The sequence below is a fragment of the Ornithorhynchus anatinus genome, chromosome 2, assembly GCF_004115215.2.
Source record: "Ornithorhynchus anatinus isolate Pmale09 chromosome 2, mOrnAna1.pri.v4, whole genome shotgun sequence".
Lineage (NCBI taxonomy): Eukaryota > Metazoa > Chordata > Mammalia > Monotremata > Ornithorhynchidae > Ornithorhynchus > Ornithorhynchus anatinus.
In genome coordinates, this window is record NC_041729.1 from 48,255,648 (window position 1) to 48,271,245 (window position 15,598).

The 15,598-nt window shown below is 46.4% G+C and overlaps 1 protein-coding gene across 3 annotated transcripts in view; it reads right to left on the reverse strand.

Moving 5' to 3' along the window:
• The window catches only part of XYLT1 (xylosyltransferase 1), a 140,422-nt gene that overhangs the window by 30,159 nt on the left and 94,665 nt on the right, over window positions 1–15,598 (reverse strand). For all 3 annotated transcript variants that reach the window (XM_039911110.1, XM_039911109.1, XM_039911108.1), the window contains exon 6: window positions 6,736–6,952. In XM_039911110.1, coding sequence (XP_039767044.1) covers window positions 6,736–6,952 — 217 coding nt within the window. The remainder of the gene's footprint in view (window positions 1–6,735; window positions 6,953–15,598) is intronic.

A 15,598-nucleotide genomic window follows, 5' to 3' on the forward strand; every position in this document is an offset into this window, starting at 1 on the left:
TCAGTTACCTCATCTGTAAAATGGGGATTAAGACCGTGAGCCCCACGTGGGACGACCTGATTCCCCTGTGCCTCCCCCAGCGCTTAGAACAGTGCTCTGCACATAGTAAGCGCTTAACAGATACCGACATTATTATTATTATTAAGAAACAAGATAATCAGGCAGGTCACAGTCCCTATCTCAAATGGGGCTCAGAGTCTAAATAGGAGGGAGCGGGATTTAATTCCCAGTTTCCTGAGGCCCAGAGATGTGAAGTGACTTGCCCGAGGTCACGCGGCAGGCGTGTGGCAGTGGCAGGATTAGAATCCAGGTCCTCTGACTCCCGGACCCCTGCTCTTTCCACTAGGCCACGCTCCTTCGCTTCTGGTTCATATTTGCGGATCAAGACAGCCGAAGAAGAGACTGTGCCGATCTGACCCCCTTAGTGGGACTACTATCCATCAGGCCGCGGTATCCAGGGAGCACTTACTGTGTGCAGAGCACTGTATTAAGCACTTGGGAGAGTTCCAAACAACTTAGTTGGTGGGCGCTATTTCTGCCCTCAAGGAACTTACAGTCATTTAATAATGGTGGTATTTGTTAAGCGCTTACTGTGTGCAAAGCACTGTTCTAAGCGCTGGGGGGGGGGATACAAGGTGATGAGATTTCCCCATGTGGGGCTCGCGGTTTTGATCCCCATTTTCCAGATGAGGTAACGGAGGCCCAGAGAAGTGAAGTGACTTGCCCAAAGTCACACAGCTGGCAAGCGGCGGAGCCGGGATTAGAACCCACGACCCTCCCAAGCCCGGGCTCTTTCCACTGAGCCACGCTGCTTCTCACTATTACTACTAGAATACTGTAGCAGCAGCGTGGCTCAGTGGAAAGAGCCCGGGCTTTGGAGTCAGAGGTCATGAGTTCGAATCCCGGCTCGGCCACTTGTCAGCTATGTGACTTTGGGCAAGTCACTTCACTTCTCTGTGCCTCAGTGACCTCATCTGTAAAATGAGGATTAAGACCGTGAGCCCCACGTGGGACAACCTGATTCCCCTGTGTCTACCCCAGCGCTTAGAACAGTGCTCGGCACATAGTAAGCGCTTAACAAATACTAACATTATTATTACTACTGGTGGTGCTGCTATTACCTCTCCTACTTATCCACCCGCTTCTGCAATTATATCCCAGTTTACCTCTGTGTCCAACGTCATAACTCTGCGCCTTTCACGATAACTTATTTTTTGTTTAGCCTTCCACTGACTTCTTGCTCACACCCTCTCCACCACCTGGAACTCCTTTCCCTCTCCACCACCCGGAACTCCCTCCCCTTCTTCTATGTGATAGACGCCGATCGATTTCTAAACTGCCCAAATTATATTCTCCCCAGCTGCCACTGAGGCATTCTGCACTAAACACCCTTTTAACCAGCCGATAGCAATTATATTCATTCATTCGATAGTATTTATTGAGCGCTTACTATGCGCAGAGCACTGTACTAAGCGCTTGGAATGGACAGTTGGGCAACAGATAGAGACGATCCCTTCCCTGATTTAAACACACGAAACGACTTGGCCTCGTGGATAGAGCATGGCCCTGGGAGGCAGAAGTACCTGGGTTCTAATCCCAGCTCGGCCATTGGCCATCTGCCATTGAGAAGCAGCGTGGCTCAGTGGAAAGAGCTCGGGCTTGGGAGTCAGAGGTCATGAGTTTGAATCCCGGCTCTTCCCCTTGTCAGCCGTGTGACTGTGGGCAAGTCACTTCACTTCTCTGGGCCTCAGTTACCTCATCTCTAAAATGGGGATTAACTGTGAGCCTCCCGTGGGACGACCTGATCACCCTGTATCTACCCCAGCGCTTAGAACAGTGCTCTGCATATAGTAAGCGCTTAACAAATACCAACATTATTATTTGTCTGCTGTGACCTAGGGCAAGTCGCTTTACTTCTCTGTGCCTCAGTTACCTCATCTGGAAAATGGGGATTCAGACTGAGAGCCTCATTCATTCATTCAATAGTATTTACTGAGCGCTTACTAGGTGCAGAGCACTGTAGTAGGCGCTTGGAATGGACATTTCGGCAACAGATAGGGACAATCTCTGCCCAGTGACGGGCTCACAGCCTAAACGGGGAGACAGCACAGCAAAAGAGAACAAAACAAAAACAAGATCACATCATCAAGGAGATATACACCCCATTTACAAAATAAATAGGGTAATAAATAAAATATACAAATGAGCACAGTGCTGAGGGGAGGGGAAGGGGGAAGAGCAGAGGGTTGGGGGGAGGAGCGGAGGGAAGGGGACACACGAGAGACATAGATTGGTGACACATAGTAAGTGCTTAACAAATACCATCTCCTCTCTTCTTCTCCCATCTTTCTGCAATTTATTTTTCTTTCCGTATCTCTTGCAAGATTTTAAATTCTTAATTAAGGACACAGATGGGCTCTACTAATTCTATTGTACTCGCTCAAGCTCGTAGCACAGTCTTCATTACCTAGTAGGTGCTCACTAAATGTTATTAACATACACACACAAGTGCTAAGGATAAATCTTTACATGTTAAAGGTGGCTTTTGGGTTGATACAACTCAGAGTGATGGGGATTTTTTTCAATGTTTGTGTGTATTTTTACTCATTTATTTATTTTTATTTTCTTTTTGCGAGGTATTTCTTAAGCACCTACTATGTGCCACCACTGTTCCAAGTGCTGGGGTAGACAAGATAATCAGGACGGGCACAGTCCCTGTCTCACATGGAGCGCGCGGTCTAAGTCGGATGATTTAATCCCCATTTTACAGATGAGGCAATTGAGGCAGACACACAGCAGACAAGTGGCAGAGCTGGGAACAGAACCCAGGTCCTCTCACTCCCAGGCCTGTCCTCTTTCCACTAGGCCCACTGCTTCTCATCCAGATTCCACTCTTTGTAAATACTTTTCCGTCTGCCTTCCCCATTAGAGAGTGTCGCCTTGTGGGCCGGAAACACGTTTTGCGGTTCTGCTGCAATTTCCCAAGTACTTAATACAGTGTACCGCACTCAGTACCCATTACTAATACTAAATTTCCTCTAGATTTGTAAACTCCTTGAGTGCAGGGATCGTGCCTACCAACTCTATTATACCACGTGAGCCCGCTGCAGGTAGGGATTGTCTCTGTTGCTGAACTGTACTTCCCAAGAGCTTAGCACAGGGCTCTGCACACAGTAAGCGCTCAATAAATACGATTGAATGAATGAATGAGTGAATACTCTCCCACACGTTCAGTACAAAGCCCTGTATTCTGTGAGAGTTCAATAAATAGCACCGATTGTTTGATTAAGCCCCAGCAATGTGCCTGACACAATGTGTCGGAAGCAACAAGAGAGATCCTTGGGTCATCACCATGACTTCTTGCTCTGACTAAATCACCCTAATTTAGGACAGTGCCATCAATCAACCCTTCACTCAATCAGTGGTATTTATTGAGCTCTTACGGTGTAAATAGAGAAGCAGCGTGGCTCAGTGGAAAGAGCATGGGCTTTGGAGTCAGAGGTCATGAGTTCGAATCTCAGCTCTGCCACTTGTCAGCTGTGTGACTGTGGGCAAGTCACTTCACTTCTCTGTGCCTCAGTTACCTCATCTGTAAAATGGGGATTAAGACTGTGAGCCCCATGTGGGACAACCTGATTCCCCTCTGTCTACCCCAGCGCTTAGAACAGTGCTCGGCACATAGTAAGCGCTTAACAAATACCAACATTATTAAATAGAGTGTGAAGAGCCTGAGCTTGCGAGTCAGAGGTCGTGGGTTCTAATCCCGGCTCCGCCACGTGTCAGCTGTGTGACTTTGGGCAAGTCACTTCACTTCTCTGGGCCTCAGTTACCTCATCTGGAAAATGGGGATTTAAAGACTGTGAGCCCCACGTGGGACAACCTGATTAGCTACTTTCTACTCCAGAACAGTGCTTGGCACATAGTAAGCGCTTAACAGATACCAACATTATTATTATTGTTATTGTGGGGCTAGGGTGTAGGGAGCCAGGAGGAGAACAAGAGCTTTGGTTGGGCCAGTAACCTAGAAAGGTTTACACTGCCTTCAAAACCAGTGGGTAGAGGAAAGCTCAAACCGAGGTTTGCTCTGAAATCTGACTTTGAGAAAGGGACGGGGGGAGATTATTTTCATAAATAACTCTAGTATGACCTAGAAGTACGTGGAAAAATCATGATCGAGTACGACCCCCACGTCATCTCCTGACCCTTCTTTAATGTTAAATGACAGGCCGGTGAATTTGGATTTTATGCTTGAACTGTGCTTAGACCCACAGAGCCGTACATTCTCAGTCAAGCAAAGGGAACCCCCCCCCCCCCCCAATTATCCACTGCCCTGTGTCCTTCCATAACGCTAAAGAAATTCCATGCGAGATAATGGATGAAAAGGTGATCGGAGTTGAGAGAAGAGGTGATTTTAGTAGAAACAGGATTAAAGGTAGATTGCTCAACACGTGTGCTGAATACTAAGAACCACTCAAGTGATGACAACCGCGGTAATTCCAATCAATGACAAAAAGCCTGTTGTCCTCAGCCCGGCCTCATCAGACCCCAAACACGCAGCTGTAGCCACGAGGGTGAAACCTCCGAAATGGAGTTTGCACCCCTTCCTTCATGAACACCTTCCCTCCTCTTGGCAGGAGACAGTGGCCGACAGTGCTGAGAAGCAGCGTGGCTCGGCGGAAAGAGCCCGGGCTTTGGAGTCAGAGGTCAGGGGTTCGAATCCCGGCTCGGCCACTTGTCAGCTGTGTGACTGTGGGCGAGTCACTTAACTTCTCTGTGCCTCAGTTACCTCTTCTGTAAAATGGGGATTAAGACGGTGAGCCCCACGTGGGACAACCTGATTCCCCCGTGTCCACCCCAGCGCTTAGAACAGTGCTCGGCACATGGTAAGCGCTTAACAAATACCAACGTTATTATTATTATCCTTGGGAACCTGCTTTGGACCCACCAGGTGTATCCCAGGTTTGATGCCGTGCCCTACAGCAAGTAATGCCTGCAGCCACGCAGACGGCTGTTGTAAGGGTCGATTCCCACCCCTTCTGATAACGAGGATGATTGTGGTATTTGCGGAGGGCTCACTTTTTTGCCAATCGCTGCACTCATTAGAGAAGCAGTGTGACTTAGTGGATAGAGCATGGGCGTGGGAGGCAAAAGGACCCGGGTTCTAATCCTGGCTCTGCCACTTGTCTCCTGTGCGTCCTTGGGCAAATTACTTCTTCTTTGTGTCTCAGTTACCCCATCTGTAAAATGGGGATTAAGACTGTGAGCCCAGTGTGGGACAGGGACCGGGACTAACCCAATTTGCTTGTATTCGACCCAGTGTTTAGTATGGTGCCCGACACTCAACTGTATATATTTTCATTACCCTATTTATTTGGTTAATGAGATGTACATCACCTTGATTCTATTTATTTGCTATTGTTTTAATGAGATGTTCATCCCCATAATTCTATGTATTGCTATTGTTTTTGTCTGTCCGTCTCCCCCGATTAGACCGTAAGCCCGTCAAAGGGCAGGGACTGTATCTGTTACCGATTTGTACATTCCAAGCGCTTAGTACAGTGCTCTGCACATAGTAAGCGCTCAATCAATACTATTGAATGAATGATTGTTTAACAAATGCCATTATTCTTATTCTTATTATTAATATAATAATATGAACAAGCACTGAATGGAATCCACTAAAATTAAACAGTCTCTGAAACACATGGAGGCTCACAGTTCTAAGGGAATGGGAGACCAGGCATTTAGTCCTATTTTACAGATGAGAAACTGAGGCCCAGCAAGGTTAAGTGACTTGCCCAGCATGACACAGCAGGCAAGTGGCAGAGCGAGATTAAAACCCAAATCTCCTGAATCCCAGGCCCATCTTTCTTCCACTGAGCCATGTTGCCTCCTCTTCTGCTTCCCAAGGAATAACTGTTGAGGGAGCCTGGCTCAATGAGATGGCACGACTAGGGCCTTAGCTTGCCCTCCAGCAGGCTGAATATGGAGCAAAAGCAGAGAAACAGCGTGGACTAGGGGAAAGACAACAGGCTTGGATGTCAAAAGGCCCGAGTTCTAATCCCCATTCTGCCACTTGCCTGCTGTGTGGCCTTGGGCAAGCCACTTTGTTATTAATGATTCAGAAGACAAGAGATTAGAATATTTAATCTAAGTAATGGCCCGAAAAACCACCCTGAAATATTATTTGATAATAATGGTTAAAGTCATAACACAACCCTCTCAACTAAGACCCTGTGCCATAAGACACATGATGGATTCAAAGTTCTTCCAACAAACACCTGACTTCTAAGTTCTAAGACAAAACTTCTAAGTTCTGTCTGCAATATATGTACACATTTTAAGTTTAAACACACTCTCCTGAAAACTGCAAACATTTCAAACGCCCATTCGAAAGAGCACTCTGATAGACTAGGGGATGCCATGTTTTGGAATCTTTTCAGCACGGAATTCAGAATGAGAAGGGATTCTGTGAGCCCCATTTGGGACAGGGACTGTGTCCAACCTGATTACCTTGTATCTACTCTGGTGCTCGGAACAGGGCTTGGCACATAGCAAGTGCTTAACAAATGCCATAATTATCAATATCATGACTATTATTCTAAGGCGAGAGGTGATTCTTCAATTGCTTGATACCTCTGAAGGAGGCTTTAAGCTGCGACAACAGCTAATTCCGCAACTACTGTTCTCCGAAGCTATTGCTAGCAGACTCTCAGGGTTGAGAATGGCACCTACCTCAGCAGGAAGCAGAGTATAGGAGTAAAACTGCTTCATTTTGGTGACCAGATCATCGTTGGAGAAGGTCACGTACTCCACAAATTTCCTGTTGAGCAGAAACCAATCAGAGCCTCCATCCACTGTGATGCCCTCTGGAATCTTTCGGTCTCCCAGTCGCCACATGTGGGTGTCACACTCAAGGAACAGCCTGTCCAGGCCTTGTTTTCGGATAAACCTAAGGGGAAGGAAAAGATTCAACAACTTGGCAAATCAGAAGAGGCAGCAGGAATAAGGCCTGAAGTTAAACCACAGCAGGCTGGTCGCTTCGAGGGTGGATGGCCTGACGGAACTTCAGTTTTCGTACCGATTTAAAGTCTAATCTACAGACTACGATGAATAAATAAAATGAATGGTGGTATTTGTTAAGCGCTTACTATGTGCATTGTTCTAAGCGCTGGGGGATACAAGGTGATCAGGTTGTCCCACCTGGGGCTCACAGTTTTAATCCCCATTTTCCAGATGAGGTAACTGAGGCCCAGAGAAGTGAAGTGACTTGCCCAAAGTCACACAGCTGGCAAGCGGCAGATCCGGGATTAGACCCCGCGACCTCTGACTCCCAAGCCCAGGCTCTTTCCACTGAGCCACACCGCTTCCCCTAAGCCCTGGTACGGTAACTCCTTAAAGGTCAGGAGTGAGTGAGGACGTTACTGGAGAGGATAGGCCGGGCTGGAGGCCATTTTGCAACTGGCAAAATATTCAACCCCCAGTGAGGAATCTCAGAACAGCACTAAGACACCCAATCCCAGTGAGACATAAAGTAAGTCCTGAGCCCAGCTTTAAATCTCACCCTCGAAGCTGTTCGAATCAATGGTAAGGCAAGATGGCCGGCTGGATGGAGGTGTTTATGATGTGAAAAAATGTCGGGGGGGGGGGGGAGGGGCTGCCCTTCATCAATAAAAGCTATTCACATCACAGGCCGGCTGACTGCTTACATTTCCCCCTGCACAATTAAATGTTGATGGATATTCGTTTTCTGGGCCATTTTCACCCATTTCACACATTCCATGGGGCACACTATTTGCCTCACTTTATTGCTCTCTGGAAAAAGGGATTTCAGTCCACTGTGAGACACATTCCTTCCCGAGATATCCCAGGGACGCAGACTTGAGGTGTGTTTATTAGTGCCATTTTTAAGATAGGGAAACTGAGGTTCAAAAAGGTTAAATGACTTGCCTGGTGGCAGAGTCAAAGTTAAAATCGGTTTTAAAGCACAGAGTCAGTTTGCCCCGTCCCATCTCATCTCTCTGAGCTCCAACTCCAGCCCAGTCTGCACACTTTGCACCTCCAGTGACAGCTTGCTCACTGTGTGCCCCCACCTCATCTATCTCACCACTGACCCCTTCCTCTTGTCCTCCCTCTGACCTGGAATTCCCTCCCCTTTCATATTCTCCAGATCACCACTCTCCCTACCTTGAAAGCCTTATTAAGGGCACATCTCATCCAAGAGGGCTTTCCGTCTTTTCCCTGACTCCCGCTCCCTTCGGTCTCCCCTTTGCGTTTGGATCTATACCCTTTGGGCACTTGGCATTCATCGCGTAGTACGGTGCTCTGCACATAGTAAGCGCTCAATAAATACTATTGAATGAATCTCACCCTGAGCCTCGCAGCACATATGTATATTCATTCAATAGTATTTATTGAGCGCTTCCTATGTGCAGAGCACTGTACTGAGCGCTTGGAGTGTACAATTCGGCAACAGATAGAGACAGTCCCTGCCCATTGACGCGCTTACAGTCTAATCGACGGGCTTACAGTATATCTCTGTAATTCATTCATTTTTATTAACGCCCGTCTCCCCCTCTCGTCTCTGAGCTCTTTATCGGCAGGGAAAGTGTCTACCAACTCTGTTGCCTTATAGGCTTAGCACAGTGTTCTGCACACAGTAGGCACTCAATAAATAAAATTGACAGATTGACCAAAGCCAAGTTTCTTAGCTCCCTGGACCACACTTTATCTTGCCTAATAAGCCCGGGATAAAGCCATCTTGACAAGGGAGCAGGCAAAGCCCTTATTAAAAATGACTCAGTAAGTGTTTTACATTACAACTGTAATATAAGTACTGTGCCATAAGAAGCAACTGCCTTCCAAGAGGCACTTAAAAAAACAACACACCACAGTGAGGTCAGCAGGGCGAAATTATAACTTTGTTGTGACAAGCGTCTAATTATGCAACAGCTTCCAGTAATAGCCACATCCCTAATCCTAAAGTTTAGACTAATATAAAAACGGTAACTCAAAATAATACTGGCGTTAATAATTTGTGGCAGTGAAGGAAAAAAGCAAGGTAAGTGGGCTTGCAAAATTTTTCTTTCCATGAATCAGCTTCTAATTTCATGTTCCATTTTAAGGGATAATGGCATGGGTTTTGAAATTTTAATGTGGTGTCAGAGACTATAATCTTCAAATACAATATTTATGTAGTAATCTACTAAATGAAATATTCATGGCCGAGAAAATTTTGGTCACTCTATTATTTGCAGCATCCAAAATAATACGAAGCTTCAAATGCATGTTTTGATTAACAGCCTCAAACAAGTGTCCCTCTCTTAGAAAATCACATCTCCTCCGAGAGACTTTCCTTGACTAAGCCCTCACTCCCACATTGGCTATGCACTTGGGTCTGAAACACTTAAGCACTTTGCTATTCAACCTTCCCCCACAGCACTTATGTACAGATCTATTTTTTTAATAGTATTTGGTAAACCTTTACTGTGTGCCAGACACTGAACTAAACACTGAGGAAGGGACGATATAATCAGGTCAGACGCAGTCCCTATCCTATGTGGTCTCATAGTCCGAATGGGAAGGAGAACAGGCACTGAATCTCATTTTACAGATTAGGAAACTGGGGCACAGAGAAGTCAAGTGAATTATCCAGAGCCACACAGCAGGCAGGTGGCAGGGTCGAGATCAGAACGAAGATCCTCTGACTTCCAGGCCCGTATTCTTCCCACTGGGCGACACCGCTTCCCTTCTGAAATTCGCTTTAATGTCTGTTTGCTCCCCGAGTCTGTAGCTTTCCATAGGCAAGGATAGCGTCTTCCTAGTGTACGTATCGGAGAAACAGCATGGTCTAACGGAAAGAGCACAGCCCTGGGAGTCAGAGGTCTGGGGTTCTAATCCTGACTCCGCCACTTGCCTGCTGTGTGCGACCGTGGGAACATCGTTTCACTTCTCTTTTCCTCTTAATGATAATAATGATGTTGGTATTTGTTAAGCGCTTACTATGTGCCGAGCACTCTTCTAAGCGCTGGGGTAGACACAGGGGAATCGGGTTGTCCCACGTGGGGCTCACAGTCTTAATCTCCATTTTACAGATGAGGGAACTGAGGCACCGAGAAGTGAAGTGACTCGCCCAAAGTCACACAGCTGACGAGTGGCCGAGCCGGGATTGGAACCCATGACCTCGGACTCCAAAGCCCGTGCTCTTTCCACTGAGCCACGCTGCTCCTCTTCCGCAGCAGTCGTGTCCCTCCATAACTATGCATCAGTTTCCTCGCTGACCTCCCTGCCGCCTATCTTTCCCCACTGCAGTCCTTCACCCTGCTGCTCGGATCATATTTTCAACAAGCCATTCAGTCCACGTTTCCCCGCTCCATAAGGACCTCCAGTGGTTGTCCACCCACCTCTACATTACACAGAATCTCCTTATCACTGGCTTTAAGGCCCTCAATCAGTTTGCCCCCTCCTACCTTACCTCACTGATTTCCTATCACAACCCGACCCGCGTGCTTCGGTCCTCTAATGCCAACTTACTCGCCGTACATCGCTGTCGTCTATCTCACTGCCGACCGCTCGTCCACGTCCTGTCTCTGGCCTGGAACGCCCTCCCCTTCACATCTGACAATCACTCTCCCCATCTTCAAAACCTTACTGAAGGCACATCTCCTCCAAGAAACCTCCCACCCTCAACCCCCTGCACTCATGTACATATCTGCAATTAATTTTAATGTCTGAAAGTTCCTTGTGGGCAGGGAGTGTGTCTATCAACCTTTTTGTATTGTACTCTCCCAAGTATAAGCTTAGTACAGTGTTTGCATACAGTAAGTGCTCAGTAAAGTCCACTGACTGGTTGATTTAAAATGTCTCCCAAACCAGCTGATGTTTTGAAATAATTTCTCTATTGTTCCATTATGTTAGAACTGGAGGTTTGGGGGAGGATGCCTGCACACTCACTTGTATGCATTTGTATATATTTCTCTATATATTTTTAAATATTTTGTATATATTTTTATTACCCTAATTATTTTGTTAATGAGATGTACATCCCCTTGATTCTAGTTATTGTTACTGTTTTTGTCTGTCTGTCTCCCCCTATTAGACTGTAAGCCCGTCAATGGGCAGGGACTGTCTCTATCTGTTGCCGAATTGTACATTCCAAGCGCTTAGTACAGTGCTCTGCACATAGTAAGCGCTCAATAAATACTACTGAATGAATGCATACCTGAGAAGAACAAGTGGGAAATGGGAACACTAGACTGTAAGCTTCTTGAGGGGAAGGATCTTGTCTACCAATTCAATGACTGTATTGTACTCTCCCAAGCACTCAGTACAGGGCTCGGCTCTCAGTGAGCACTCAATAAATACCACTGATGGAATGATTATGTTAAACCCATAAATGCCGTTTGCTGTGTAGGCAAACACTTGCACTGCATGATGAAGACCAGGTGAAAGAGATTCATATTTTAGGTGGGAAAGACAAATGACAAGGGCCAGTACAACATGCCAGACTTGTCTACACCACATGCCCCAAAGCATCTCATTTGGAAAGAGTTAATGGAGCAAAGTAGGATGTGAATCAGGTTTGCTGAATTGTGAAAAAGATGGTCACGGGAATTTAACGGTTTCCAATCTTGACAAGCCAATGAAGAGAATTCTGCCTTCATCTGTGTCTTCTCTTGCCCTACATACTTAAAACACAAATTTGAAGTTCAACCTAAACCAGATCTCCTGGTTTACTCCAGTAGCTGGGGCTAATTGATTTCACCTCGCAAGCCCAGAATGTCACATTATAATTCTAGAATGAGACAAGTGGGTGAATGTTCATGGCTCACACTTTGCACAGGATGCTCACTGAAAAACTCTGGTCAGCAGGCACACATAACATCGCTTTCCCTTTAGTTGATTTAAAATATCTCCAAAACCGCCTGAAGTTTTGAAATAATTTTTCTGATGTTCTCTTATGCTAGAACTGGGGTTTTGGGATAGGGTGCTCGGGTACCTGAGGAGAACAAGGAACTGGGACATGGTAGCACTAGACTGCGGGCTTCTTGGGTCCTGGAACTGAGGTACTCAGCTGCATTAAGGCAATGACCTTTACAACACAGCCTCCCTGGGTAAAACATATGAGAGTAATGGATGATAGAAGAATAGCCGAGGAGCAGCACGATGGTAACTGAGAGGGGACTCAAGCAAGCCAAGAGGGCCGACGATGCGATGCGTTTTTGATGAATAGCGAGAAGGTCTCCAACAACTTAGTAGAGGTGAGGGAGGGGGAGGTGTCAGGAAAAAAAATGTGGTATTTGTTAAGCTCTTACTATACGCCAGGCACTGTTCTAAGCACTGGGGTAGATATATTATTGCATTTGTTAAGCACTTACTCTGTTACCAAGCACTGTTCTAAGTGCTGGGGTAGATGCAAGTTAATCAAGTTGGACAGAGTCCCTTTCCCATGCGGGGCTCACAGTGCTTACGAACCTCCAACGGTTGCCTATCCTTCTTCATATCAGGAAGAAATTACTGACCACTGGCTTAAAGGCACTCAATTAGCTCTCTCCTATATATCCTCTTTCTTCTCCCACTACACCCAAAAACACATGCATCATTTCTTTCAAGCCAGCCAACGCACCCTGCCTAGTTCCATCTTTCCCACTTATTCTCCGGCCTTCTTCTCAATTATCCTTCTGCTGAACCTCTGTCTCACCCTCTTCCTTCTGCCTGAATTCTCTCCCCCTTCGCGTCTGGCACAGCACTGCTCTCCCCACCTTTAAAACCTTTTGTAATCATACCTCCTCCATGAGGCCTTCTTTGACTAATCTCTCATCTCCCCACCCTATTTCCCCACTACCACTTCAACACTTCTGCATCATTTAAACCCAACCACATAGCACTCATGTACATAGCACTCTTTTGCTTCTCCCCTATTTGTAATTTCTTTTTTTTTTAATAACTGTCTCTAGATTGTAAGCTCCTTGAGGGCAGGGATCATGTCTACTAACTCCATTGTACCAGTGAATGCTTAGTGCCACGCTCTGCACAGAGTAAGCACTTAATAAATACTACTGATTGAACAGCTGAGGGCAAAGCTCTGAAGCCCCTGACATGAAGGTATGAAACAGAAACTTAAAATGCACGCCGTTCTTCTTCCTCCAAATAACTTCTATCTCTTGTCACGTCGTCGACCCAAAGTCATTCTAATCGCCAAAGTGGAACCTTTAAAAAAAGCTCAACGCAAGCCACAAATGGTGCTCAAGCGCCCGGGATGCAGAGGGGATAACAGGCTGCAGGGTGGTAATCTGTTGTAGCTGCCATCACTGGGAACCCTGAATTTCAGGAAAGCAAAAGAATACCTTGTTTTGCCATTTGGAGGTGAAAAGTTAATTTTCTCCTGACATCATTTGTACTAGTGGAAGATATCCAGCAGGCTGGCATTGATAACCTTTTAGAAAGTGGGCTTGTTGTGTGTATTTCCTGGCCACTTATTAGTGCTACCCTTTCTAACACAGGATTTAAATAGTTACTGGAATACAGTTGATTTAAATAGTTACTGGAATACAGTTTGAGGGGATTTGGATGGATTATAGATTCCGAGCCGCTACTCAGATCTTGAATAATGGTTTTCTTTCGGTGCCCAGTGGGGCACCACTTTGTGCCTTCCAACACCTCAGCCATATCCCTCAGGGCTGTGCCTACTACTGCTCTTCTAATAATAATGACTGCATTTGTTAAGCACTTACTACGCGCCAAGCATTGTTCTAAGCGCTGGGGTAGATACGAGGTCATCAAGGTGTCCCACATGGGGCTCACAATCTTAATCCCCATTTTACAGATGAGGTAACTGAGGCACAGAGAAATTAAGTGACTCGCTCAAAGTCACAGAGCTGACAAGTGGCGGAGTCGGGATTAGAACCCACGGCCTCTGACTCCCAAGCCCGGGCTCTTCCCACTAAGCCACGCTGCTTCTTCTGGCCTTGTAACTTTCAGGCTGGGACAAACTTTGAGTCTTACTAACTTCTGTCCCATGCTCTTTTGGAGAAGAGCTAATTAGGAGAACATGCTCTTCCTGGAAGGACAGGCTGATGATTTAAATGAATGGAAAAGGTGGGGCCGGGGGGAGGGGAGCAGAGTAGAGGAATTTACTATTTTCAAGCACCCCAAAATTGGGCATTGAGATAGCTACAGAATTAGCAGGGAAGGGTTGGGGAAAATGTGAGCATGGTAGGGAAACTTGAAAAGTAAAAGCCCCAAGTTTACATCAGCATCAAAGATGCCACACTCAACCTAGGCACCCTCCACTTCCATGGAAAATGATCCATCAGTGGTATCTATTGAGCATCTACCATATGCAGAGCACTGAATTATGCACTGTACTTAGAAAGAAAGACAGCGGTCCCTTAATTCTTGCTGGAGAAAATGGAAATGATGTAGTTGGAGGCTGCTCTGATTACCAAATGTGCATGTGTGCAATCAATCAATCAATCAATAGTATATAGTGCTTACTCTGTAGGGAGCCCTGTGCTCAGCACTTAGGAGGGTACAATACAAAGAGCTGGTAGACACATTCCCTGCCCATAAAGAGCTTATGAGATTCTGTTGGGGTCTCGAGGGGGTCAGAGGGGAAGGGGGTACAAGAAGCGCCCAGTAGTCGAAGGGTCAGGCCCAGAGGTCACTATTTGCTTTGGGGCTTTGCTATAACTACTTGACCTTCATTCAGTCACTCTCCTACCCTCTTTCAGGCCACTGACTGTATTATGGAAACTCACATCAAGCCATGTTTCCACTTAGCCAGTGAGAACTGTTTAGGTTTTTCTCCTTAGGAAATATATATATATATATATGAATTAAGGTCAGCAATACCTCAGAAAGTGCCGCTACAGCTACGTTTTCTACCTGATACAGAATGGGAAGCCCCAGGAAATGTCAGAACAACATCTGGGATCCCCACCGGGTGGGTCCCGGTAATGAGAACCACTGTTTCAGCCTGGACAACTTGCAGAGACGATTCTCCAGGCTCAGAGCCAGGCCAGGCTCTCGGCTGAGCCATTCCCAGGCACATCTACAGCCTGTTGCGAATCTGCTGGAGGAAACAGTTTGGCATTCCCTCCTTCTAAAGAACCTGAACGACATTACTTCCTGGTCTTATGCCCAAACCAAGCCATGTCCTGAGTGATTTCCATTCCCTGGTTCAGAGAGCTACCGCTACATTGTTAGGTCCTCAAGGGCGGGGACTGTGGCCACCGAGACTATTGTATTGTACTCTCCTAAGTATTCGAACCAGTGCTCTGCACATAGTAAGTGAGGAATAATTCTACTGACTGAGCAACCCCCAACCCTATCCTCAATAGAATTTCGGCAAATTTTCCTCAGTAGCAGGCAACCTCAGTGTCTCCGACTTCACGTGCACAGGATGCTACAAGCCAGCTGTCCATAGAACCTGCCTTTTTGGAAACTTCCATCAGGCACTGGAATGAGGAGCCCGGAGGCTAACACTGGCTAAGAAGCAGCATGGTTTAGTGGATAGAGCACGGGCTTGGGAGTCAGATGACCTGGATTTTAATCCTGGCTCCACCACATGTCTGCTATGTGACCTTGGACAAGTCAC